General features: G+C 40.1%; 1 protein-coding gene across 6 annotated transcripts in view; it reads right to left on the minus strand.

Annotated features, from left to right (window-relative positions):
• OSBPL3 (oxysterol binding protein like 3) overlaps window positions 1–25865 on the minus strand; it is a 183740-nt gene that overhangs the window by 15273 nt on the left and 142602 nt on the right. For all 6 annotated transcript variants that reach the window (XM_054692428.1, XM_037509403.2, XM_037509385.2 and 3 more), the window contains 4 exons: window positions 23461–23711; window positions 19724–19861; window positions 4051–4114; window positions 976–1054 (listed from right to left, as the gene is read on the minus strand). In XM_054692428.1, coding sequence (XP_054548403.1) covers window positions 976–1054; window positions 4051–4114; window positions 19724–19861; window positions 23461–23711 — 532 coding nt within the window. The remainder of the gene's footprint in view (window positions 1–975; window positions 1055–4050; window positions 4115–19723; window positions 19862–23460; window positions 23712–25865) is intronic.

Genomic DNA, 25865 nt, shown 5'->3' on the forward strand with positions numbered 1-25865 from the left:
TTCCATAAGCTTTCCCCTTCCAGGAGCCAGGCCACCACAAAGGGCGAGAGCGGTCAGACTGTATTTTGGAAGCTGTTGGAGGCTTCACTAGAAGCTGGGATCTCCTGGAGCACCACACTCCTCCTTTGACAGAGGAGAAAACTGAGAGCCAGGTGACTTGTCTGAGTCACCAAACTAAGAAAGGGAAGTGGCAATGGGGAAGGTATGGGTTTACTTTCACAATTTGCTCTCCTGTGCACATGAATCCTTGTGTACACACACGTCTGTATACATACATGTGCACATATACATCATATATCTTATTGTAAATATTAGGATTCATATATCTTAAGTCTTTTATAATGAGAATGTATTCTGGAATTATAGAATTAAATAATAACTTTATAGTCATAAGATCAAACACATGGTACAATACCATGTGCCATGTACTATTTTAAGTTTTTACATATTATATCTGCTTAACATTTACAACAGCACTATGAACTAGGTTTATTATCCCTGTTTTATAGATGAGAGAACTGGTGATTAGAAAGCTTATGTAATCCGCTCAAAAATTTGCAATTAGTAAGTGGTAGAGTAAGCACACGGGTCCTGACAGCCCAGTTCCAGAGGCCACTCTCATAAATGCTTTGCTTTATAAATAAGTATTGATACTCCTTGAAAGATCTTTCTTTAAAAGGAGCTTTGACAGTGAGGAAAGGCAATGCTCAAGTAAAACTATCATTCTTAACTTTGTTAGGAACTGAAAATGAGGTTTAAAAAAGCTTCTATTCAGGGAACTTTGGTGTCCAGGAAGCATTTTCATTTGAGCAAAAGAAAATGTGAGGTTGTCAAAATGAGGGACATTTAACCCACTGTCAAACAGATTAAAAGAAAAAAATGTATATTCACAGCCACATGGGAGTGAGCAGCCTGTTCCTAGATTCTGCCTTGGCCCTAAATTCTACAAAATTACACCAGAGAAGAGACACTTACGCTGGCAGAGTCACGTGGGTTGTGCCAATGGGAACAATTTCCATGGATTTGCCCCAGAACTTGTTTTTCCATCTCACATCTGAAATGAAATAGCAAACATTACATATTTAGCAGGAGAGCTAGGTAGATCAAAGAGTTTGTAGGCTGTAGGAATGATCAATCACTACATAGAACAATTTCTTAATAGTAAAATTCATTATTGTATAGGATAATGTTTCATTTAATGCAAGTACAAATTGAGTACCTGGAAGTGAATCTTGGAAACTATAATTATAAAGTCATAATTATATAAAATTTTAAAGTAAAATAAATCCTCTCTCTTGGGGAAGCTCACAGTATGAAAAGCAGACAGAAGTGAAAACAAGTAATGCCACACAAGGAGGCATGGGTGACAACCAGCTATGTTACAGGGTGAAGTGAAACCAGGGAAGGTATGAATGTTTGAGGATGGCAATAGAATCAGAGGCAGCTTGTTGCTCTGAAGAATTAGGAGTTCCCCAAGTGGAGAAAGGCAATTTAAAGCAGAACACATAGTTTGTTTAAGGGGCACAAGTATAAGAGAACATGGTGTGGTCTGTCCTTTAGGTATCAGACTGTCCAGAGAGAAGAGAAGAAAGACAGATTGAGTACAAAAATCAGTATACAGTGAGCTCTCCAAGTCTGGCTAAGAAGTCTGGCTTGAGTGCACTGGGGGGGGAAATAAGATGTTTGTTTAGACAGAGAACTGATGTGATTAGAGATAGACCTTGCAGAGATGATTGGGCACAAGATGGAGAACAGTACAGGAGCAGGAAAAATGAGAAGCAATGCAACAAATGGTCAAATGCTTTGACCAGCAATGAACCAACTGTAGCTGGTCAAAAGAGAAATAAGCATAAATGAATCAAGATAGCAGTAGAGGGATTATGTGGAAGAGAATGGTCCCAGAGGCACTAAAGAAGTAAAAACAGAACTAGATGAAAATGTAGACAGGATTGTGAAGGACAGGGAGAATTTGTGCGTGGTTTCAGATTTTTCCAATTTGCATGAATGGTGGTACCAACACACAAGATAGGGGATAGAAAAAGGATGGAGATGACCCCTCTGGCTGCTGCAGAGACAATACACAGACCACAGGAGTAAAGGTAAAAGCAAGGAGCCCAGTAAGGACCATGGCTCTGCTCCAGGAGAGAGGTAGAGCCAGGACTGGGGAGACCCTGGCCATATCCCGTATAATTCCATTTATATGAAACATCCAGAATGGGCAAATCTACAGGAAGAGAAAGTAGATTAATAGTTGCCTAAGGATAGAAGAGGTTAAGGGAAATTGTAGGGAGAGGGAAGAGAGAATAGCTAAAGGAGTTTCCTTTGGGGTGATAAAAATGTTTTAAAATTGATTGTAATGATGATTGCTCAACTTAGCGACTACATTAAACCATGGAATTACCTTTTAATTAGGTGACATGTATGGTACATAAATTACATATCGATCATGTTTCTAACAAAAAAGATAATTGGCTACTTTCAGAAAAAAATAGTAACAATATACTTAGCTTAGGGTTTATAACATATAAGGTAAAATGTATGCTCCCCAAAGCATAAAGATTGGGAGAAAGAAATGGAAGTGTACTTTTGTAAGTTTCTCACCAAAAAACAAAAAGTGCCACAATATTACTTGAAGATAGACAGTAATACCTTAAAGATATATAATATAAATCCTAAAGTAACAATTAATGAATGAAACAAAGAAGTACAGCCAATGAAGCCAAGAAGTAGGTGAAACGGAATCATAGGAACTACCTTCCAAAAGAAGGCAGAAAAAGCGGAAAAGGAGAACAACAAACAGAAAACAAGTAACAAGAGACCAGATTTAAATACTACATCAACAATCACAATAAATGTAAATGATGTAAACAATCTAATTAAAAGGCAGAGAAATGTCAGGTTGGATTTAAAAAGCAAGATTTGGGAGTCATGAGTCTATGGGAATAGGTGAGATTGCCCAGAAAAAGGCTGATGAAGAAAAAGCAAAGAGAGCTAAGGAGAAATTTCTGAGCAAAGTAAGGGACATGTAGGAACTATTTTGAGAAAACCCTTCCCATAATACATAATTTAAAAAATGTAATAAATAAAAAATGTAATAAAATGTCATTACAGGGTTAATGACACTTAGCAATTAAAAAGTTAGAAACTTTATGAGAATTATTTCCAGAAGGTTTCAGTGAAAATTAAAGATATTTCTAATTAAGCCATAATTTTAAATTTTAGTTGGAATGATTCAGAAAGAAAATGACAGTAGTTGTAAATTTAAATTAGTAATATTGATGGCTTTCAAAAGAGGAACTGGGTAAGAGAAGGAGATTTTTTTATGATATATTCTTTCATGTCTTTCAAATTTTGCATGTGTGTTTTTTAAAGACAATATAGTAAATCAGGTGATATCACTGTTAGAGAAAATTTAAAAGTGACATGTGCTAACTATTTGAAATCTTAAGATGCTCAAATTTTCATTTTATTGTGCACTTAGCTTTTGAATAAAATAAGTTAGCAAAGTTAATCAATTTAGGAAATATTTATAGCCTTATTTAGTTCTTCAGAACAATGCATCTCTTGCCAAATTCAATGAATTTAGGAACAACAAACTGAAAAAAAGTCACAAGACAAAATGTGATTTCAGAAATGAAATTCAAGTTTTGTTTTTTTTCCAAAAGAAACTTCCCCTTTGCTGTCCAGATTCTGATAAATAACTTTAAATATTTGGTGATTCTTGGAAATACAGGAGACATTCCAAGTGGCTGTGGAATAAAATAGAGAAAAGGTTACAGGATAAAATGGTGTTCCATATGAAGAATGAGGTTTTTTTTTTTTAAAGGGGAACAATTAAATTATCTTCCTGAATTCTTCATTATGCAGTAGAAATATACCAGTTATTGTTCAGGGATGAAAGGCAAGAGCAGCAAATGGTGCAGATTCTTCCAACAAGGCCCAAGTGCAGGGCCAGCTTTTGATTTTAATAAGCATTTAAAATAGTTCATTTATAAAATAAATCTATAACATTATTAAAAATGATGGGCACCAAATATATTAGCACATTACCTTGCCAGAACACAAAATTTCCAGACTCAGCATGACATGCAGAGATAGGTGGGTGGTGGCTGACCTGATGGAAACAAAGGCCAAAAATACAAAAAGCTAATTAACTTTTCTGTCTCAAGAAATCCATCCCTTCTACCTTGCAAGAGATACAGACATAATGCAATGTCTAATTGAAAGAAATTGTCTTTAACGTCCTTCAACAAGTCTTTCCTCTAGAGGGCGCTCCTGACACAGCCAGCTCGGATATGTTCAAGCTTATCAGGGGTGAGAAGAAATTGGGTGCATGGAAGCCTCTGGAAGCCTGGGGGATTTGGCCAAGTGGGGAGTTATGAGGATACAGTCTCTTTTGACAGATGTGAAAATACAACAGGGCTGTCTACTTATAAACCAGACAATCTGACACAATCTGACACAGGCTACCAGAATGTCAAACTTTATTAGCAGTTCTGACAGTACCTGCCAATGTTTTAATTAGGATGTCAAACAGAAAATATTTTTAAATGCTACTCTTTGGTTCAGCAGATTTGACTCTTCTGAAAACTCTGTGTCATACAGTCCAGCTCTTCAAATCACCTATAGGAAGGCCAATCTGAGCTAATTTTTAAAAAGAGTGATGTTTCTATTAAAAAGAACTAGCAAACAATTATTGAAGAAATATTAGTGAACTGAAAAAAAAATCATTTTTTTTTTCAGGATAAAAATATCTTGAGTAAACATACAAACTGTTTTCTAGAAAAGTGATCTCCGGTAACAGGGGGCTTTCTTTTGCCTTTGGACACTGGGTTTTATTCACTAATGAGGAAGCTAAAAAGAAAATGGCTCCTTAGATTTCCTCATTATCTCAGTGAGCAGTATGTTTTGTTATTATAATTCAGTAGTAGTGAAACCAGAGTAATGCTGGTGGCGGTGCTTCCAGAAATTTCTCTGACTTAGCTGGTTCCTAGCAAAGGTAACTTATATTTAGAGCACCTAGCCCAAAACTTACGTATTACAAATGAGGAGAATGAAACCAGAAAGATTAAGTAACATTTACCAAACACACTGAAAGTGAAGATTTAGAGGTAACTTTTGGTTTACATCAATGGTTTTCAAAGTTCAGAAATTTGTTTGAGGCAGCTGCACCCTGTTTTCAGATATATATTACCAAGAACTCAATATAGAGCACTGCATGAGGTGAACAAGCATGTTGGGAGGGGAGCAGTGGGAGACAAATCCTCAGCCACTTGTCTTGCCTGGACCCTCTGCCTTAGTGGGGAACATGTATTGAAAACAGCCTGTGTGTGTCTCCTCTAGACTCATGCTACATACACATTTAACCCATGGGGTTTCAACTGTACCACCCTGGTAGTAGAGACAAAGATTTAAATAGTGAGAGTAGCTCTCAGCTCTCAAAGAGCATAAACCCCAATCCATTATGAGGTGTGAAAGGTAAATTTGCATCCCTTGGGTGTGTGCCTCTTAAGGATATAGCCTCTCCCAGTGTCTAAGGGATTTTTCAAGGGAAATTTGCACCTCAAGCACTGATTTAGAAACTGAACTTTTAAAAATGCAATTCTGCTTTCTTTTTAAAATCCAACCCCTTGAAGATGGTTTATATCACAAAATGCTGCATTTTCTACACATCCACTTAAACTCCACCAGCTCACAATGAGAACCCAGGAGTTGACTTTCAAACCTTTGGGTCATATACCACTAAGCCAAATCAAGAGGGTATCACCTGCCCCACCCTGCCAGTCCCACAGAAGACTGGGGAGGGAAGCTCTGGGGTGGCCCATCCCCACAATGTTGGTATATTTTAAAGTGGATTATTGGAAATTAGATCTTGTCCATCTGCAACCAAACAAAGTAGGAATCATAGGTTTGAATTAATTTAGCATTTTTTAGAGGCGTGGCCAACTGTAAACGTCAAAGCAAAATATGGTATTATAGAACTACAAACCTCTTCTGTAATAATTTTAAGTTCCATAAACAGGATAAATACGCTGCCCATATGATCACAAGAGAAGCCCTATTATGCCATAAAATATATCTCCTATAAAAATGCTGCTTTGACTTTTTAAGACTATTGTGTCAGATTAATGAATCATTGCTTAGCAGAGTGCCTTAGATGGACTCAAAGGATGTTTTGTGAACGAATAAATCTCAACACTCAAATATTAATGATTTTGCTTTTTTTCTGACTTAAAGAGGCTTTTGGGAATGATTCATTTGGTCCATGTTGCTTTTAAATTTATAAAGCTTCCCAGGGAAATTATATTGATGCCTTATAAATAAAAGTTGATGACTGGTTTTCCTTACAATGTTGTTTTCCTTTCACGAAACATTTCTAAAGGTGCTAATGTGTTTTTAAAGTGTCACAGAATAATGGAGAGCTTTTGGAATCCCACACATCTAGGCCCTTACCTTGCAATGTCAACTACTGGCTTTATGATCTTGAGCAAGTTGTTTTTTAATAGGATAATATGCACAGAGAGAGAGAGAGAAGAGATGAAGGAATAATAGTTTCCCAATAAAAAAAAATCACCCTGAGTTACCATCCCCTTATGGGTAAATATCCAGCCAAACAGGGTTGGCCCGAAGCCGCTGAGGCCCAAAAGCTTGCCACAGGTCTAAGGTACCTTCAGTGGGGAACCATGGGAATGGGGTAGCGGGGGCCAGGTAAGTCTGGGATGAAAGGCACAAATTCAAAGTACAAATCAAGATAATGGTCACCCTTGGCAGCCTCTGCAAGGTCTCTCACCCATGTCTGTCTACCCATGTCTCTCCTCCACTTGATTCCTCCAAATCTCCCAAATCCCTGGTGCAAATCTAAAGCCAAGAAGCAAGTGAGCCTTTCTTCTCCATGTGTTTCCCCCTTTAGCAAGTCTTTAAACCCTCTGGACTTCTGTTATTTCATCTTTGGAGTAAGATTAAGACCACTAATTTGCAAACTAAAACAAAGATGATACATGTACAGTGAGAGGAATCATATGCTAGCATGGAGTAGGCCAGGGCTAAAGTTTAGCTTTTTTCATGAGTGGTATTTCTGCCCAGTTCTCATGGTAACCATGTGTCTTCATAGTCCTTATTTTATATATTAGGTAATGGTTTCTATCCCGCAAAGAACCTGTTCAATGCTACAAAGTTAATTAGTGACGGCAGTATTTAAACACAAGGTTTTCTGATTTTGAATCCTATACTCTTTTCTACATTTCCCTGCAGCCTCTCTGTGGCTACTCTAGAATTGGGTTCTTCTCCCTCCCTAAAGCTTGATTCATCATTAAGGTCCCATCTGCTGGATATTTAGAGAAGGAATCTTTGAGTTTGGCTTTTCTACCTCTCTGGTTCTGATTTATTTCTTTGTAAAATGAGGTCGAAGATCCGTCTGGCTTTGAAATGCTCTCATTCTAACATCTGTTCTAGAAGTCTTTAAATCTCAGCATCAGAGGTGGCAGTGGACATCAGCTTACTAGAAACAATTATTCTAAGGCTTTGATGAATTCCAATGCCTGTGGAAAGGGGTAATTCATGTTAATCATATAATATAAGTTGATGCCATCTCTTTAAAATCTACCAGAATTTTTAATAAAAAGCACAATCTTAGAGGGTAGCGAGCAGATAGGGGTCCTGTTCAAAGCAATCACTCTGGTTCCTGAGTGAGGAACTGGCTATGGAAATGAGGTGGATTAAGGCATCTTTGTCAGTGTGGGATTTGGCTAAGATTCTCATTGTGCTACATCCTACCCCAAACAGAAAAAAGACATTTTGAGTTTCAGCTTGACCTGACCCCTTTTTTATATTTTGTAAGTTTTTGTTTGGATTTAGAAAACAGTCCTTTGATGTATCACTTGTGCAGCGGTCCAGAAACATCACCTTATAGTCCCCCTAGTTCCTGATTTGCCTCCAACCTTGTCAGGCAGCTTGTGAAAAAGAAACGGGTACCAAGTGAAAAATCACTCAGGGAGGGGCCCACATGGCCATTCTTGCCATGGCATTTATTAAACAATTACTGATTGCCTATGATGTGTCCTAATCACTGGGTATGCAGTAAGAAACAAAAGAAACGAAACTCTTTACCCTCATGGAGCTTATATTTTAGTGTTGAAGTGGGTGACACAGACAACGGACAAGTATGTAATTCAGCAGCAGTAACACATATTAAGGAAAATAAAGCAAGGAGTGAGGACGAGGGAATGGTGAGTTGTAGTGTTATTCCAGACAGGACAGGAGGGGCTTGACTCTATAATGGAAACTTCTGAGTTTGAGAGAAATAAGCCAGCTTAACCATGCAGGTATCTGGGCCACATATATCCCAGGCAGATAATACAGTCATTTCCCAGGGCTGGCAAATGCTCAGTATGTTTTAGGAGAAATAAAATCAGTAGTTTCTTGGAGGGCCTTGTGCACCATGACCAGGATTTAGGATTTTATTTCAAGTCCCATGAGGCATCTTAGAGGGTAGAGAGCAGATAGGGGTCCTGTTCAAAGCAATCACTCTGGTTCCTGGGTGAAGAATTAGCTATGGAAATGGGATGGGTTAAGGAGTCTGTTGCAAAAATCCCAGTCAATGATTTTGTGGCTTGGGTTTGGTGGCCAGCAGCAATCAGGGAGATAGTGAAAACAGAGAGCTTTGGAAGGAAGGTTTCTGAAGGCAGATCCCAAAATTTGCTGATGGACAGGATGTAGAGAGAAAGAACTATTCAGGAGGATGCCAAGGATACTGGCCTGATTTTGGGGAGAAGACAACTGTAAATTAACTTCTTTCCCCCATGTTCTGACTTATACTGATTTGATAAATACATGGCTTCTTGCAAAAAAAAATTACAACTAAAACACATTAAATGATGACTTAACCTAGAAATGGAGAAGCAATGGCTTCTATTGATTTAGTTGAACAGCTTGGATTTTCCCCTCTGATAATGTCTTTAAATAAGTTGCCACTCTAACCAGTAGTAAACAAGTCTGTCTACTAGCAGATAAAAGAACTATTCAGAGAGGTGACATGAGTATGCAAACAGAGAAGTGATATGATAGGTGTGGTATTTACAAGTCTGCTCAGGAATGCATGTTCAGAGTTCTCCAGATGAGTAACAGAACAGCAAGAAGGGTAAGTCAGTAAAGTAAAGGAAAATGGCATCATCTGCATCGCGTACATTTTAGTGACTTCAATAACTCCATTCAGGCTTTCTGATACAAACTCAACAGAATGAGGCTGGGCAGGTAAATGTTAAAATGACTAGAACAGTGTTCTGATCATGGACATTTCAGGTGATAAGGAAAAGCCATTTTTAAGTAATAGCTTAATTGCATTTTAGACAGCAAATCTTTAGACACCAAGTCTTTCCCAGAGGAAAGGGAAAGCAAATCTAACTGAAATGAATCTTCTGACCCATGTGGTCCCTGATGAAGCTCCACCCCAGCGGTCAGTGATGTGCTGTGCAGCAGGAGGAGTTGAAAAGAAAGAGCCTGCCAGCAGGATACTCAGTCCCTCAGGAGAGAGAGGAAGTCCTTTCTTTCTGAATTCCCCCCTTTCTGGGCTTATGTGGAAAGCCAAGACTGAATCAGATTTCTTGGCATAAAGGAAACTCCTCCCCTGAGGAGGTGGCACAAACAGGGGACTGGAACACATGACAGCAGCATGGCAGGGATGTTTATGATTTGCTCCTGAAGGCTCCTCGTTCACAAAGGCCACTCCGCAGCCCACAGCAGGTGTTCAGAACAAAGTCCTACACACATGTGCAAGATGAAAGGTTTAGGTGACAACAGGCAAAGTCCCATTGACACATCACATGGGCAGTCAAAGGCTCCTGCAGCTCTGAGCACAATCACTAAATCCACACAAGAGACCCCCTAAATAAAGGTGAGGGAGAGGGGCTGCTAGCATGGAAAGAGAGGGTGCTAGATGAGGGGTGCTGGAAACCCCAATGCACTAGGTCTCAGTTTCCTCCCCAGTAATTGATCCTCACCTCCCCTGCCACACAAGGGGGCATTTTAAAGCTCAAATATGAACCTGCACAATTTTGAAAGCAAAAACCTAACACTTGATTGTTATGAGGAAAATTTGAACAGCAAACGCTCTCTCTGGGTTCTGACCTCTAGTTTGATAATGTGTTTTCTGGTCTTTTCAATGAGACACACTATGAAGAGGTAAGTTGGGAGGTAGCTAACTCTGTGGTGTAGCAACTACCTCAACCTTCTGTGCTGCTCACCACCTTGAACTTGTACATACCCATCAATCCAACAGCAACAAAACCCAGGGGTTTGGAGGAAAGGGACAGACTGCTTTTAAAATCATTCAATTTCTGCTGTCTAGAAAACACAGCAGAAAAGCCAAGTGACCCTTGTTTCTTTCCAGGAGCTTTTGCTTAGCGATAGGATTTCCACCAATGCCCTTCTTAGAATAAAATTCCACCCCAAAAATGTTCATTGGAGGGCACAGCGTGTGAAGGAGCCACTGAAGTCTGAAAGCTAAAGTACATCACCTACACATAATGGACAAAGAGTCATACTGTTTTTATAAAGGCAGACAGTCGCCCTGTACCACCCACTCCTGGCCAAAACAGAAAGAACAGTACCAGCAGGTACCAGCAGGAAATGGAACAAATGCTCTGGCACTCCCTTCAAATGTGCTAGATTAGAAGGATTTGGTGCACAATAAGTCAGCTGGTCACATAAACAAAGGCCACAGAGCATGGGGGAGGCTGATTTAATATGTCGCTTGCTAGCTAGCAAAAAGGGACGGGGACCTGGCCAAAACCCTTTCTATTCCTGCATCAGTGCGCAGCCTGACACAGCTAATTAAGCAGTCACCTCTCCTTCTCATTCTAGACTCACCTGATGATTATAATTTGGCTTTCCAAGTAATTGTCTATGGGGAAGCACGCCCGGTCCTGCTGTCCAATTTCCTGCAGCAGGTCTCCTTTTCACAGTAAATGCATGATTGCTTTCTAGTTTGCACATCGATCTCTTATAAGCTTAGCTAGTGTGAATCTATCCCAGAGTGTCACCTATTCTGGAGTATCTTAAAAGAACAAACTGAGGTCATAACACTAAATTCCAGAGAGATAGATGAAGCAGCTCCATCATGATTAGGACTGCTGATATTATCAAGGTAAAGCCAGTTATGAGGAATCCTGATTGACTGACAACTGACTTTTCTATTACTAGCTGATTGCCCCTGCAAAACATTTGAATGAGTAGTGTAGAGAGCGTCTATCTTATTTGCACACTCCTCGTACTTTTTGTAACAGTCGATATTAAAAAACATTTTAAAAGTTGCCTCTAAATGTAACAGCAAAAACTATGCGCTGAAATTTTACTATGCTTGGTACAGATATTTTATGTATCAGCGTATTAGCTCACTTAAACCTTACTATAATCTAGAAGCTAAGTATCATCATAGCTGTTTTACAGATAAAGAATCAATGGGGGGAGAGGGCGGAGCAACATGGCGGCGAGGAGACGCTGTGAGTAAGATCTCCCATTAAAAAAAGTTAATAGGGAGGAAAAGCGGCAGGTCCCAGTGAGAACTGGGACACGGAAGATAAAGGGGTGACGCCAGCAAACTACCCGAAGAAGAAAGTGGCCATAAAAGAGGACTAGAAGGGAGGGAAGCGCAGAACCCTGCTCCCCTCCCCCGCCCACAGAGGCGGCACTCTCCGACCGGCAGAGAGGAGGAAACAACAAACCAAAACGGCCCACAAGAACAAACGACACAGCAAGCGGGACTGTGAGTGGAAAGGAACTATTGCAGCCACCACACCCCGTGAACGGGAGCTGAGGCGAACCCTGCAGGATCCACCGCGGCGGTGAGCGAAAGGCTCCGGGCGCCATTAGAGAAGAACAAAGACCCCGGGAGACGCGCACACAGCCCGGGCTGCCGGTAAGCTGGCGCGGGAAAAGCGGCGCACTCGGCGCGCGCTTGAAAAGCAAGTGCAGACCTGGATCGCGGCTGCCCAGGTCCCCGCGTCTGCGACCTAGGCTTGCGGGGAGACGACCTAGGCTTGTGGGGAGACGCGCGGAGGTCCTCACTGAGGTGAAGGTCCCTCCCTGAGTAAGCAGGAACCAGGCGCCCAGGCACGGGAGCTGTGCAAAAGGCGCCCTTCCCGCGCCACTGAACTGGGCTACAGCCCGCGTCCTGGAACTGAGGGCTTTGAACTGAGACCCGGGGCACGAAAATTCGGGGCGTGGGTTCTCCACGACGGTGGGGCACAAGGCAGACACAGCACCCCAAAGCTGTTGAGGTGTACCCTACCATTCCCACTCTGTTCCCTGTCCCACGGGGTGGGGGGAGGCGAAAAACAGCCCCCCAAGGACAATAGGAGAGATCTCTGGCGCCACCTAGCGACCAGGAAAAAAAAGTCACTAACACCCCATAAAACAGGAAATTTCTTAAGACTGCTTGAAAAGGGCAGAAGGCTTCTGGAGGACCCAGTGGCCAGCCGGGAAGTTATTCCACGCCAGGCCCCTTCCGACCAGCAGTCTGAGCCCACAGAGGGAGCAGGCACCCACGTCCGGGGCAGACCGGGTGCGCAGAAGAGTGTGCCTGAAACCGGAGGCGCAGGGACTGCATCCCGCTTCGCCATTTGAGAACAGGAACATTTCTTCAGTAAAAACTGCCTAAAACCAGCAGAAAGCTCCCCCAGAAGACAGAGATGGCTCCTGGAAGAGCCAGAGGGGAGCGGAGAAGTTCACCCAAGATGTCAGTCAGTCCGAGCAACACAGTGTCCCAACGCATACGACAAATTAGAAAACAGACAGTAGGGAGTAGAAGAACCACACGCAACCTAACAACTCCTCAGGAAAGAAGCACACCACAAAAAGAAAACCACTCCCCAGATTGCAACGACAGCAACTTGGAAGAACTTCTGAGCCTTCCAGAAAGAGAATTTAAATTGCCATGATTAAAAAAGTGATAGATCAGAAGAAGGAAATTGAGTCCCTAAAGAGGGAAGTAAGAGAAATGCAGGAGATCAAAGAATTAATGGAGGAACTAAAGAACTCTGGGAAAAGCAATGAAAGCAGAATAGATGAAATGGAAGAACGAATAAGTAATGTTGAAGACACAAATAAAAAGAACCAAAACAGAAAAGGAAAGAGAAGTACGAAGGAAAAAGAATGAAGAAAGACTTCGGGAACTATCTGACTCCATGAGGAAAGGAAATATAAGAGTTATAGGAATACCAGAAGGAGAGGAGAGAGATGTAGGAACGGAGAAAATATTCAAAGAGATAATTGAAGAGAACTTCCCAAAGGCGAAGAAGGAGCTGAAAATTGATATACAAGAAGCAAGAAGAACACCAAACTTCCACGACGAAAGGAAAAACACAGCAAGACACATAATAGTAAAGCTCCCAAGAATCCAGGACAAGGAAAAAATAATGAACCTGACAAGAGCGAAGAAACAGATAACATTCAAAGGAAAACCAATCAGGCTGACATCAGACTTCTCTGAAGAAACACTACGGGCAAGGAGAGAGTGGAGGGACATAGTCAACAGACTCCAAGAAAACAGATGCCAACCAAGAATACTCTATCCCGCAAAGCTCTCTTTCCTCCATGAAGAAAGAATATGGACCTTCCCAGACAAAGAGAAACTCCGGAATTTCATTGCGACTAAACCCCCACTCCAAAAAATACTACAAGGAATCCTAAAGCCAGAACCTCAGAGGGACGAATAACAACAAAAGAAGACCAAAAAAAAAAAAGTTATTAAAAGAATAAATAAATAAAATCAAAGGAAAGACAAACATAATGGCAAATACAGATGCTAACATATCAATATTAACTCTAAATGTAAATGGACTAAACTCTTCAATAAAAAGACACAGAGTTGCAGCCTGGATTAAGAAACAAAACCCAACCTTTTGCTGTCTCCAGGAAACACATTTAGCTACAAAAGATAAAAATAGGCTCAAAGTCAAAGGATGGAAAACAATCCTACAAGCAAATGGACCAAAAAAGAAAGCAGGAACAGCTATACTTATATCAGATAAAACAGACTTCAAACTCAAAAAAATAAAAAGAGACCCCAATGGTCACTACATTATGATTAAGGGGACAATACTTCAAGAAGAAATAACACTCATTAACATATACTCACCAAACGAAAGAGCACCAAAATATATCAGACAACTGTTGTCCTCTCTGAAAACAGACATCAGAGAAAACACATACATAGTGGGAGACTTCAACACACCACTATCAACAATGGATAGATCAACAAGACAAAAAATAAGTAAAGAAACTAAAGCTCTAAATAAGGACCTAGAGCATTTGGGCTTAACAGACATCTATAGAACACTAAACCCCAAAAAAACGGAGTACACATTTTTCTCAAGCGCACACGGATCATTCTCCAGGATCGATCACATACTGGGGCACAAGACAAACATCAACAGATACACCAAGATTGAAATCATACCAACCATCTTTTCTGACCACGAAGGCATCAAACTAGAAATAAATCATAAAAAGAAGGCAAGGAACTATCCTACCTCATGGAGATTAAAAGCCACACTACTGGAAGACCACTGGACTAACGAGGAGATCAAAGAAGAAATTAAAAAATTCTTTGAATTGAATGACAAGGAGGACACCAATATCCTAAATGTATGGGATGCAGCAAAAGCAGTAATAAGAGGAAAATATATAGCAATAGAAGCTCACATCAAAAAACAAGAAAGAACTCAAAGAAACAACCTAATCTCGAAGCTCAAAGATCTAGAAAAAGAACAACAAAAAAACCCCAAAACCAGTAGAAGAAAAGAAATAATAAAAACCAAAGCAGAAATAAATGAAATTGAAACTAAAAAAACAATCCAAAAGATCAATGAAACCAAGAGCTGGTTCTTTGAAAAAATCAATAAAATAGACAAACCCCTAGCCAGGCTCACAAAGGAAAAAAGGGAGAAAGCACAAATACACAGGATCATAAATGAAAGAGGAGAAATCACAACGGACACAGCAGAAATCAAAAGAATAATCAGTAACTACTATGAACAGTTATATGGAAACAAGTTCAACAATCTAGAGGAGATGGACAAATTCCTACAACTCTACAATCACCCAAAGCTAGATAAAGAAGAAATAGAACACCTAAACAGACCAATTACAAGCAGCGAAATTGAAATGGTAATTAAAAACCTCCCCAAAAACAAAAGCCCAGGACCTGATGGATTTACAAATGAATTCTACCAAACATTCAGAGACGAATTAGTGCCTATCCTTCACAAACTCTTCCAAAAAATTGAGAAGGAAGGGACAATACCAAACACGTTCTATGAAGCCAATATTACACTAATACCAAAACCGAATAAGGACAACACAAAAAAGGAAAACTATAGGCCAATCTCCCTAATGAACACTGATGCAAAAATCCTCAATAAAATTTTAGCTATCAGAATCCAACAATGTATCCATAAGATAATTCACCACGACCAAGTTGGATTCATTCCAGGGGCACAAGGATGGTTTAACATCCGAAAATCAATCAACGTTATCCAACACATCAACAAAAAGAAATATAAAAACCATATGATAATATCAATAGATGCTGAGAAAGCTTTCGACAAAGTGCAACACCCATTCATGATAAAAGCCCTTGAAATTCTTGGGATACAAGGAACATACCTCAACATCATAAAGGCCATCTATGAGAAGCCAACAGCCAGTATCATTCTCAATGGTGAAAAGCTGAAAGCAATTCCATTAAGATCTGGAACAAGACAAGGATGTCCACTCTCACCACTGCTTTTCAATATAATACTGGAAGTCCTAGCCAGAGCAATAAGACAAGAGAAAGACATCCAAGGAATCCAAATAGGAAAAGAAGAAGTCAAACTATCACTATTTGCAGATGATATGATAATATACATAGAGAACCCCAAAATCTCCACAGAAAAACTAATTCAACTCATCAATCAATTCAGTAAAGTGGCAGGATACAAAATCAACACGCGAAAGTCAGTAGCCTTCCTATACATAAACAATAAATCTGAAGAAGAAGAAATCAAAAAAACCACCCCTTTTATTATCGAAACAAAAAAAAATCAAATATTTGGGAATAAATCTAACAAAAGAGGTAAAGGACCTATACAAAGAAAACTATAAAACACTGTTAAAAGAAATAGAAGAAGACACAAAGAAATGGAAAGACATCCCCTGCTCATGGATTGGAAGAATAAACATTATTAAAATGGCCATCCTACCAAAAGCAATATACAGATTCAATGCTATTCCAATCAAAATCTCAATGGCATTCTTCAAAGAAATAGAACAATTATTGATGAAATTCATATGGAATCACCAAAAACCCCGAATAGCCAAAGCTCTACTGAAAAAAAAAGAAGGAAATGGAGGCATCACACTCCCAGACTTCAAACTATACTACAAAGCCATAATCATCAAAACTGCATGGTATTGGAACAAGAACAGACATACAGACCAATGGAATCGAATAGAAAATCCAGAAATAAACCCACAGATTTATGGTCAACTAATCTTTGACAAAGGAGCAAAGACTATGCATTGGAGCAAAGAAAGTTTGTTCAATAAATGGTGCTGGGAAAACTGGGTCACTACATGCAAAAGAATGAAGCTTGACCACTACCTCACACCATACACAAAAATCAACTCAAAATGGATTAAAGAACTAGACATAAGACCTGAAACCATAAAATACATAGAAGGAAATATAGGCGAAACACTACGGGATTTGCACATCCAAGACATCTTTACAGACACATCACCCAAAGCAGTGATAGTGAAGGCAAAGATAAACAGCTGGGACTACATCAAATTAAAGAGCTTCTGCACAGCAAAAGAGACAATAACAAAAACAAAGAGAAACCCCACCAACTGGGAGAACATTTTTGCACCCAACACTAATGATAAAGGACTGATCACAAAAATCTGCAAAGAGCTGATGAGACTCAGCAACAACAAAGAAAATAATCCAGTCAAAAAATGGGCAGAAGAGCTAAAAAGAAACTTCTCTGAAGAGGAAATGCAAATGGCCAGCAGACATATGAAAAAATGTTCAACATCACTTGTAATCAGGGAAATGCAAATCAAAACTACCTTGAGATACCATCTCACACCAGTGAGAATGGCACATATTAAAAAAACTAGCAACAACAAATGTTGGCGAGGATGTGGAGAAAAAGGAACTCTTGTGCACTGTTGGTGGGAGTGCAAACTGGTCCAACCACTATGGAGAGCTGTGTGGAGATTTCTGGACCTACTAAACATAGAGCTTCCATATGATCCAGCAATTCCACTCCTAGGTATTTACCCAAAGGACACAGAAACATCAATTCCAAAGAGCACCTGCACTCCTATGTTTATAGCAGCACTGTTTACAATAGCTAAGCTTTGGAAACAACCCAAATGCCCAAAAATAGATGACTGGATCAAGAAGATGTGGTACATATATACCATGGAATATTACTCAGCGTTCAAAAAAGATAAACACATGCAATTTGCAGCAACATGGATGGCGCTGGAAGCGATCATGCTCAGCGAAATAAGCCAAAAAGAAAAAGAAAAATACCGGATGGTCTCACTCATAGCAGGAATCTAGAAAACTTAAATAAGGGACCAGGAAAATGAATATAAGAAAGTGAAAATCAAAATCAACAAAAAACTATGAACCAGAGACACTTTTTGGGGGGTGGGGGGCGGGAGGGGAAGGATTGGGGTCAGAATGGGGCGTTTGCAATTGTATGGGGGAATATAAAAATAAAATTTAATATTAAAAAAAAAAAAGAATCAATGGGGCTTAGAAAGCCTAAATAGTTTATATAAGGCCACACAAAGATGAGATGGGTTAGGATTTGAAAGCAGGCCTACATTACACCCAGCATACTGTGCTACAAACAACAACCATACCCCTTTCTTGCTTCTTTCCTTGGGATTCATTTCATGGAACTAAAGACTAAGTTATGTAATGCTTTTTCCATCTCTGTGCGCACGTGCCCAGGAGCTCTGTTTTCTCTTTTCCCTATAACTATAGAAGAGACACAACAGATCTTGAATTTGGTCCTGCCCACAGAGGCTCATGGGATCAAAGTTTAGCTTTACACGAGCTCACCTTACTACTCTTTTCTTGTCCAGATTCATTCTGTCCCAATTGTCTGCTGTAGTTTGGGGCTATTTTGGGCCTTAATCTTTTCACATGAGTGCATATAATACCATGGTAACCAAATTATATTTTCATTTATTCTCTTTCCATTTTAGGTTTACGGTTTAAATAATCCAGTTGACTTTGAATCAGATTACCTTATTCCTTTTGGGTTTAAAGGAATACCTACCCCCCTACCTTCTCCCATATTAGTGTTTAATTTCTCATTTTAAGTTTCTAATTGAAAAGCTACTGGAAATGGGCTTTGGGATTATTGTGTATTCATTTTCCTTTGAATTTCAGAGAACACTTGTAATTTACAGTTAAGATAAGCACCACCTTCATAAATCTTAGCCACACCCTTCCTTTCTGGCCTCCATACAAATCCATTGATAATGAAGGAAGCAAGGTAACAGGAAGGAAAATACTATATTAGCAACTCATTCCTCTTTCCCTCGGTCTTCTAACAATTGAGAGGAGAGGAAAGCTTGGAAGCAATCACGTATAAAGTTCCCAGGCTGACATTTAGGGAGATGCAGATACGTAGAGGAGAGATATGTTCAGTCACTGCCTTAACCAGGTAGGGGAGGACTGGTTTTTATGTTCAGTATTTATACACCTTAGTCAATTAAATAATTCCTTATTGACAGATATTTTGGATGTAACCAACATTCCACCATTGCAAACTATGCTGCCATATGCTGATAGTGACAGTAAACACTCATGTAACACTTCACACCACATCGTAGACACTGCTCTGCGCTCTGTAGCCCCTATTTTATTTAATTGTCACAAAGCCACCTAAGGTCTGTACCTTATCATTTCTGATTTAAAGAGGGAAATGAAGCCCAGAAGGGTTAAGTAACTTGCTTCCAAATCTACTGAGGGTTAAGAGCTGAGACACGAAGCTAGGCTCTCTGGCTCCAGAGACTGTTCTCAACTATTATTCTCTGCTCATTCTTAGGTGGGAAGATTGTCACAGAAGCTCAGGGAATGCAGGTTGCATGAGGACAAGGTATGTGGGTTCATTAGGTGAGGACAGGCTTTCCTGTCTGCCCAGAACCCCCACCACACTGCAGCACCCATGCACCTGGAACAATGTCAGGCACCTGGCACATGCTAGGGAAATATTTATGGATTGAATGAACAAATACATGAATGGACAATTCATTAAATCAAAATGAAAAAGAATGCGTTGATTTTGTGCTGCACATTCTGATGGGGGTCATGTGAGCAAGTATGATTATGTCAACAAGCCCGGGTTCACACTGTAAACCCCTAAATCGCAGTCTGGGAAGCTGCTTCATGCTTTGAAAATTCCTCTCCTTCTGACTTTAAAGAGAATTCTGTCAACACATATAGCTTCGCTGGAGCTCAGTTCATACCTTTTTACCCATGGGGGTGGTGGCTAAGTTTCAGAGGGAATGGATCCCTCTCCCTTCATGTGTAAAAGCACTGTAATTATCTCAGTTGCTTTGAAGCCCGAGAAAGGTGGAAAATAAATATTTCAGAAGCACTTTTAATGAGAGGCATTAGCAATCTCTCCCAACAAACAAAAAGAATTATATCCACCTGTTCTGAAAAATACCGGAAGCCCTTGTCCTCACGGATACACTCATATGTTTCTCCAAGAACCGGATTGAAGGGTTTGCTCCCTGCTCGGAAGTAGCTAGAAGCATATGCAGACACAGCAAAGGCTGCCACATACACCTAGGAGAGGGAGGAAAGAAATTGTTATTCTCTGTCACCAACACATTTATTTTTACAAACAAAGACATGAACAAAATAAAGCCTGACGTCTCTCTTTTTGGTTTATTTCTGAGAGCCAAAGATGTGTCTCTGGGCTTAAAAACAACCAAACCAACTTCAGTTTAAAGTTGCAGCTTTAAATAAAGTTCACTTTGGCCTAGAGACAAATGAACCAGACATTTTCAAACTGTCTGCTTGTTTTGCTGCCCTTGCTGGTAGAGGCTTTCAAGATGGTGAGCTAAACTGTTTCAGAGCTGGAGTCTGAGTTTGGGATCTTGAAACTAGACAGTGTCTGAGAATCCTGATGTCATGCTAAGGCTTTTGATAAAAGGCGAAAGATTTATATGACCTGAAAAGAAACCAGAGAATGCTAAGACTTTTGGGAAAGAGGAGGAGGAAAAACATTAAAAATATGAAACTTCCCACAAGATTCAGGAACAAGCATATGTAGTTTAACCATCCACAATTTCCTCCTGTACCAACCTAAAAACTCAGTTTGAACAAAGAAAAATCTGAGTCATTTCCTGAGCCACAGGACAGAATGCAGTGCCTTTAAAAAAGTTCTGCTTTTCTGGAGAAGAATGAAAAATCGAAAAGACAAAGGAAGGAAAACTATATGGGAGCATGAAATATTCCCTTCACTGTGAGGCGCTCTGCATTTTTATCACTTCCCCTTTGGGGCACCAAAAAGACCCATTATTATTTTTCCCTTTTTATTTGGTGGGCAGGGGAGCAAAAATTAAACGTAAGTATGATAACAAATTTTCTTCTAATGTCGAGTAGTAGTCTGAATGGTTTTTCTTCCTAACACATATTGTGACATTTCTTATATAGAAAAAAAAGTTGAGGGCTTTTTCATAAATGTTCACAAGTCAACTTTCTTAGCAAAAGAAAGTCACCTGCCTTCTCACACTTGAGTATACTGGAGAGCAGTAGATAGCTTTTAAGAATCAATTTGCCCTGCTCAGCCCAGTCTTTGTTCTTGAAAACTGAGGGCACTGTTCCTTCAACAGCAAGGTCACACCACCCAGACGCAATGTTGAATAAACTCTAAATAGCCTTCACATTTAAAATATAATGAAATTTGGGGCCTCCCTGGTGGCGCAAAGGGGTTAAGCACAGCACTATGAAGCTATCCACAGCCTCTGTAGCACGAGTTCGATCCCCGGCCAGCTGGGGAGAGACCCACAAGGTGAAGCAGACCTCTCCTGTCTCGCCCGCTGCTCCCCTCAGCAGTGTGTTTCAGTCAGTCTGCCTCTGGTGAATCTTCTCACCACCCCAAGGCTCTGGGCTGTGCCCCAGTTCTTGTACGCATAAATAAATAAATCTTTTTTAAAAATTAAATTTATAGAAGGAACTGGTGTCATTCAAAATGCTGGGAAGAAGAGGGGGAAGGGCATGGGAAAATGAAGCATCTCCTTTTGGGTTGGCAACAGATAGAAAAGCCAGGCAGGTGCATAAGCAGAACCACAGGAGCCGTGAACACAACCCACAGGACTAGGCTCCCTCCATTCTCCCTGCACTTTCTCTCCCCGAGGTATTGTGCTGGGCTGCGAAACCTTTCCTCAAACTTCATCTCAAGGTCAATTATACCAATCAATCAGCTGACATCCTAGGGGTCTCTAAATTGCCCTAAGAATGAAATACCTTTAAGTATACTTTCAACCTCAAAGTCAGTTGTTCCCTTTAAAGAAAAGAGTAGTCCAAAATGTAGACTTCACACTTGCCTTAGAAGCTATAATATTTGTTTCCTTTCATTCAGCAGAAATTCTCTAAGGAAAAGTAACAAAGAAGATTAAAAAAAATGGCTTGATTTTCTCTGCTACTCTTATCACCATTAGTTTCAAGACAGTCTCCTCGGTGGGAAAAGTCTCTGGAGATGGTGAGGAATGACTATGGATGTCTCTTTCAGTCACTATTAAGCTTTTCCCTTAAGCTTCACATCTCTAAAGTAATGAAGTTTTAATGAGGCTAAAATGCAGACTGCTTAGGATTTGGAAACACTTGAGTCCTCCATCAGTCACAGGATGACATGGTTAGGTCCATAATGCTGAAGGGCCATGACAACTCCAATTCAATCAGTCAGCAAAGGCCCAGGACCGAGACTCTGCATTTGGGGAAGGTCACTGCTGTCTCAGGACCCCATAAAAACATGCACCTCCTTGTTGAGCAGGTACTATAATGAGGAAACAAAAAGAGGAAGAGACACTCTATTTTGAAGAACAAAGTCAGCTGTGACCTCAGACAGGGCTGTCTGGTCACAGTCTGTCCAGGTTATCCCCTATCCCCAGCCCTGAAAGACAATGGAAGCTTTGTCACCTGATTAGACATGATACTGAGTAGAGAACAGAGGCGAATTTTTCTAGCATGAGTTTGTGGAAAAGGATTTTTGTGATGTAGTCTATAAAATAAGGGAGGGCGAGAAGAAAATTACTGATACGGAAATCTCTTCTGTGAATGATATTTGCTGAAAATCTAGGAGTTTATGGGACAATTCCAAAAATAAACAAAACATTCTCAAGGGAAATTTACCCTGGATGAGAAAAAAAGCTAGCTTGAGAAATTAAATTCTGCCTATCCGGGGTAGTAAAAATAAACATGCAGACAACCCTCAAGATATGTTTCCCAGTCAGGCATATCAGAATAATTCCATGGAGATTCTGAAGAAAGAGGAACCACAAAACCCAGAGCAGAACTACTCCCAGCCACCAGTTGCCACAGAGGACTACCCCCGCCTCCACTCTCTAACTCCTCAAAAATCCAACAGGCTACTGAAAACAGCCAAAAGGGAACCAGACATCATTGTAAAATGAAGCTGTCTAAAAAATGATTGACATGCAACCACTGGGTCGGGCCTCCCTGGTAGTGCAAGGAGTTAAGACGGAATCTATGAAGTTATTAGCAGCCACTCAAGTTTGATCCCCAGCCAGGGAGCTACCCACATGGCACAGCAGACCTCTCCTGACTCGCCCACTGCTCTGCTCAGCAGTGTATTTCAGTCAATCTGCCTGTTCTGTTCCCCACTCTGTCTCTCTGGTGAATCCTCTCACCCCCCCATACCTCTCGCCTGTACCCCAGTTCTTTTTCTTTTTTTTTTATAGAGGCATGTTTTATTTATTTATTTATTTGTTTGTTTGTTTTGTTTATACATGCACTGGGTAGAGTCAGAAGCACGGGAGGGTGAGAGAATTCACCAGAGCCAGAGCGGGGAGCAGAGCAGGCAGAAGGACCGAAGTACACTGCTGAGGGGAGCAGCGGGCGGCAGGAGAGGTCTGCGTGCCATGTGGGACCCTCCTCCGGTGGCCGGGGAGCAGCCGGGGATCGAACCGGCGCCGCAGAGGCCGCGGGCAGCTTCGCAACCCAGCGCTCAACCGCTGCGCCACCAGGGAGGCCCTGTACCCCAGTTCTTGTATGCATAAATAAATAAATCTTAAAAAAAAAAGATTTAAGAAATACAACCACTGGGGACAAGACAAGAGCTCCAGCTCCGCAGATCTCAGCTCTGCCACCCCAATGGCCTGGCAGCTCAGGGGTACCGCAGCAGGGTGGCTGATCCTCACCATCCTTTCCAGGGCGTCGGGAATCTGTGCGGCCTTGTCCAGAAGCTCACTGTACTCCAGCTCCTCACAGAGTCTCTGCAGCGTGTTCAGGGGTTCATTCAGCTCCACAGGCATGGCCACCTTAGACAGGTCCTTCCCGATGTTATTTCTTAGGATGTTCCAGAGGCTGATGTTGCTGGTGTTGGGGCCCGGGGCTGGCAAGCAGGTTCTCCTTCTGGATTTGGACTCCACGCCACTTTCAAGAATGGGCCCTAAGAGGGAAATAAGTCCAATGTCTGGAGGGTTTTTTAATTTTATTATTTAAAAAAAATCCACGAACAAAAACTTCCTAGCAAGTGCTCAATTTGGCTTTTAAACTCAGTTATCTAAAATATGGGAGGAGGGGAGCCTTCCTGGTGGCGCAAGGGGTTAAACACAGCACTGTGAAGCTATCGCAGCCTCTGCAGCCCAAGTTCGATCCCTGGCCAGGCAGGGAACAACCCACATGGCACAGCAGACCTCTCCTCTCTCACCCCCTGCTCCCCTCAGCAGTATATTTCAGTCAGTCTGCCTGTTCTGTTCCCCACTCTGTCTCTGGTGAATCCTCTCACCCTCCACATCTCTGGCCTGTACTCTAGTTCTTGTATGCATAAATAAATAAATCTTTAAAAAAATAAATAAAACATGAGGGGAAGCAGAAGAAAACAAATGAACTCTAAACAGCTAAATTAACTACCAGAAATTACATGCATTAACTCTCATGGACTTTATTCATAGGGACTCCTTAAGTTTCCTACTCAAAAGCTAATGCATGTAAGACAAAACCAGAAATTAGATGTCTATGTATATAGCAGGTTTATACTTTCAAACTCTTTTTAAGCAAGCACTTTAAATTCTGTTAAAAACTCTTAAATTCTTTTTAAAAATCACTTCAAATTCTGATAAAGCCAATTGTGTTTATTACAGGGAATTTATAAGGAAATAGAAGTCATCTATTATCTCACTACCCAGAAATAGCAGTCATTTATATTTTGGAGAGCTTTCAGTTAGTGTTTTCTCCAACTATATCCAGTTCATACTGCATGCATTGTTTTATGTTCTGCTTATTTAGTTAACATTAAATATTTTCTATGCTATTAAAAATTCTACTGAAACATCATTTTAATGAATAAGAAAGTCTATGCTCTGGATATGCTATAATTTGCTTACTTATTTATCTACTGTTGGCTTAGAAGTTTTAAAAAACTTCCTAGAAAGTACTCAATTTTATTTTTAAAGTCAATTATCTAACATTTGAGGGAAAGTAGGCAGAATTTTTAGATTTGTTCACTGTCTTGCTGTGTAACAAAAACAGGGAATATTCGTATTCTTAGATATTTGACTACTCTATATAACCTTATTTTAGGTTATATAGAGGTGGGATTTCTACGTCTTCTTGGCTTTTGATTCATAGAATCAGATGTTTCTTCAAAAAGGCTGTATCAGATTCCCACTTCTCAGCAGCATACATGAGTGTTCATCTCTGAGGTGTTTCCTCATTTTGAATTTCTGGTAAATTAGGTAGACAGTTCTATCTTCTTGTTCTGACTTACATTAAAAAAATCCTACTGTAGTCTGGAATGCTTTCAGGGACATTTCTTCTTTTCCAAATTGTCTGCTTTCTTACTTGTATATTAAGACTATACTCTTCTGATTTTATTTTTGTTTCACAGTTTAATCATTATTTGGCATTTACCTTTAAATGTGTTGTATGAGGTTTTGTGATGAATGAAACATCTATATTTATGGAGTTTAACCCTATCAATTTTTCCTTTGTGACCATTTCCATTCCTCATGCTCTGAAATTCCTTTCCCATCCTTACTAAGTCTATTTTTCAAATTAAATCTTTTGCACTACACCAACATGGGAGTAAGTGATGTTTTGTTTGGCTATATTTATTAAATTTAAATACTTAACATTTACTCTGAATAAAGAGATCATACTTTGTAGTCTCATATTAATCTAGCAGCCAATTAATTTTTGAATTTCTTAATTTTACTCAATATGGAAAGTATATGACTTACACAAGTAAATAGCTACAAATGATAGCAGGTTTTAAAAACAATGTTTTATGTAGTCACAAAGTATTTTTATTACACTAATCTAAATCTTGAAAAAAATTACTACTACTACTACTAATGGCTCATATATAACCAACTTTTACTCTATGGCAGACAGTTTCCTAATCCTTTTATTTATAATATCTTACCTATTCTTCATAACAACCTCTTGAGATAAACAGTATTACTAGAAGAAATTCATAGGAACCACTCTAAATACCTGGTATTTACTTGGATCTCAGAGAAATTCCAGTGTAATCATTTGTCAAAACCTGACTCAACCCTATTTCCTTCTGTAGGCAAAACTGTGTCATAAGATACAAAGG

Source organism: Talpa occidentalis, unplaced genomic scaffold, assembly GCF_014898055.3.
Source record: "Talpa occidentalis isolate TD23 unplaced genomic scaffold, MPIMG_talOcc4v2.1, whole genome shotgun sequence".
NCBI lineage: Eukaryota > Metazoa > Chordata > Mammalia > Eulipotyphla > Talpidae > Talpa > Talpa occidentalis.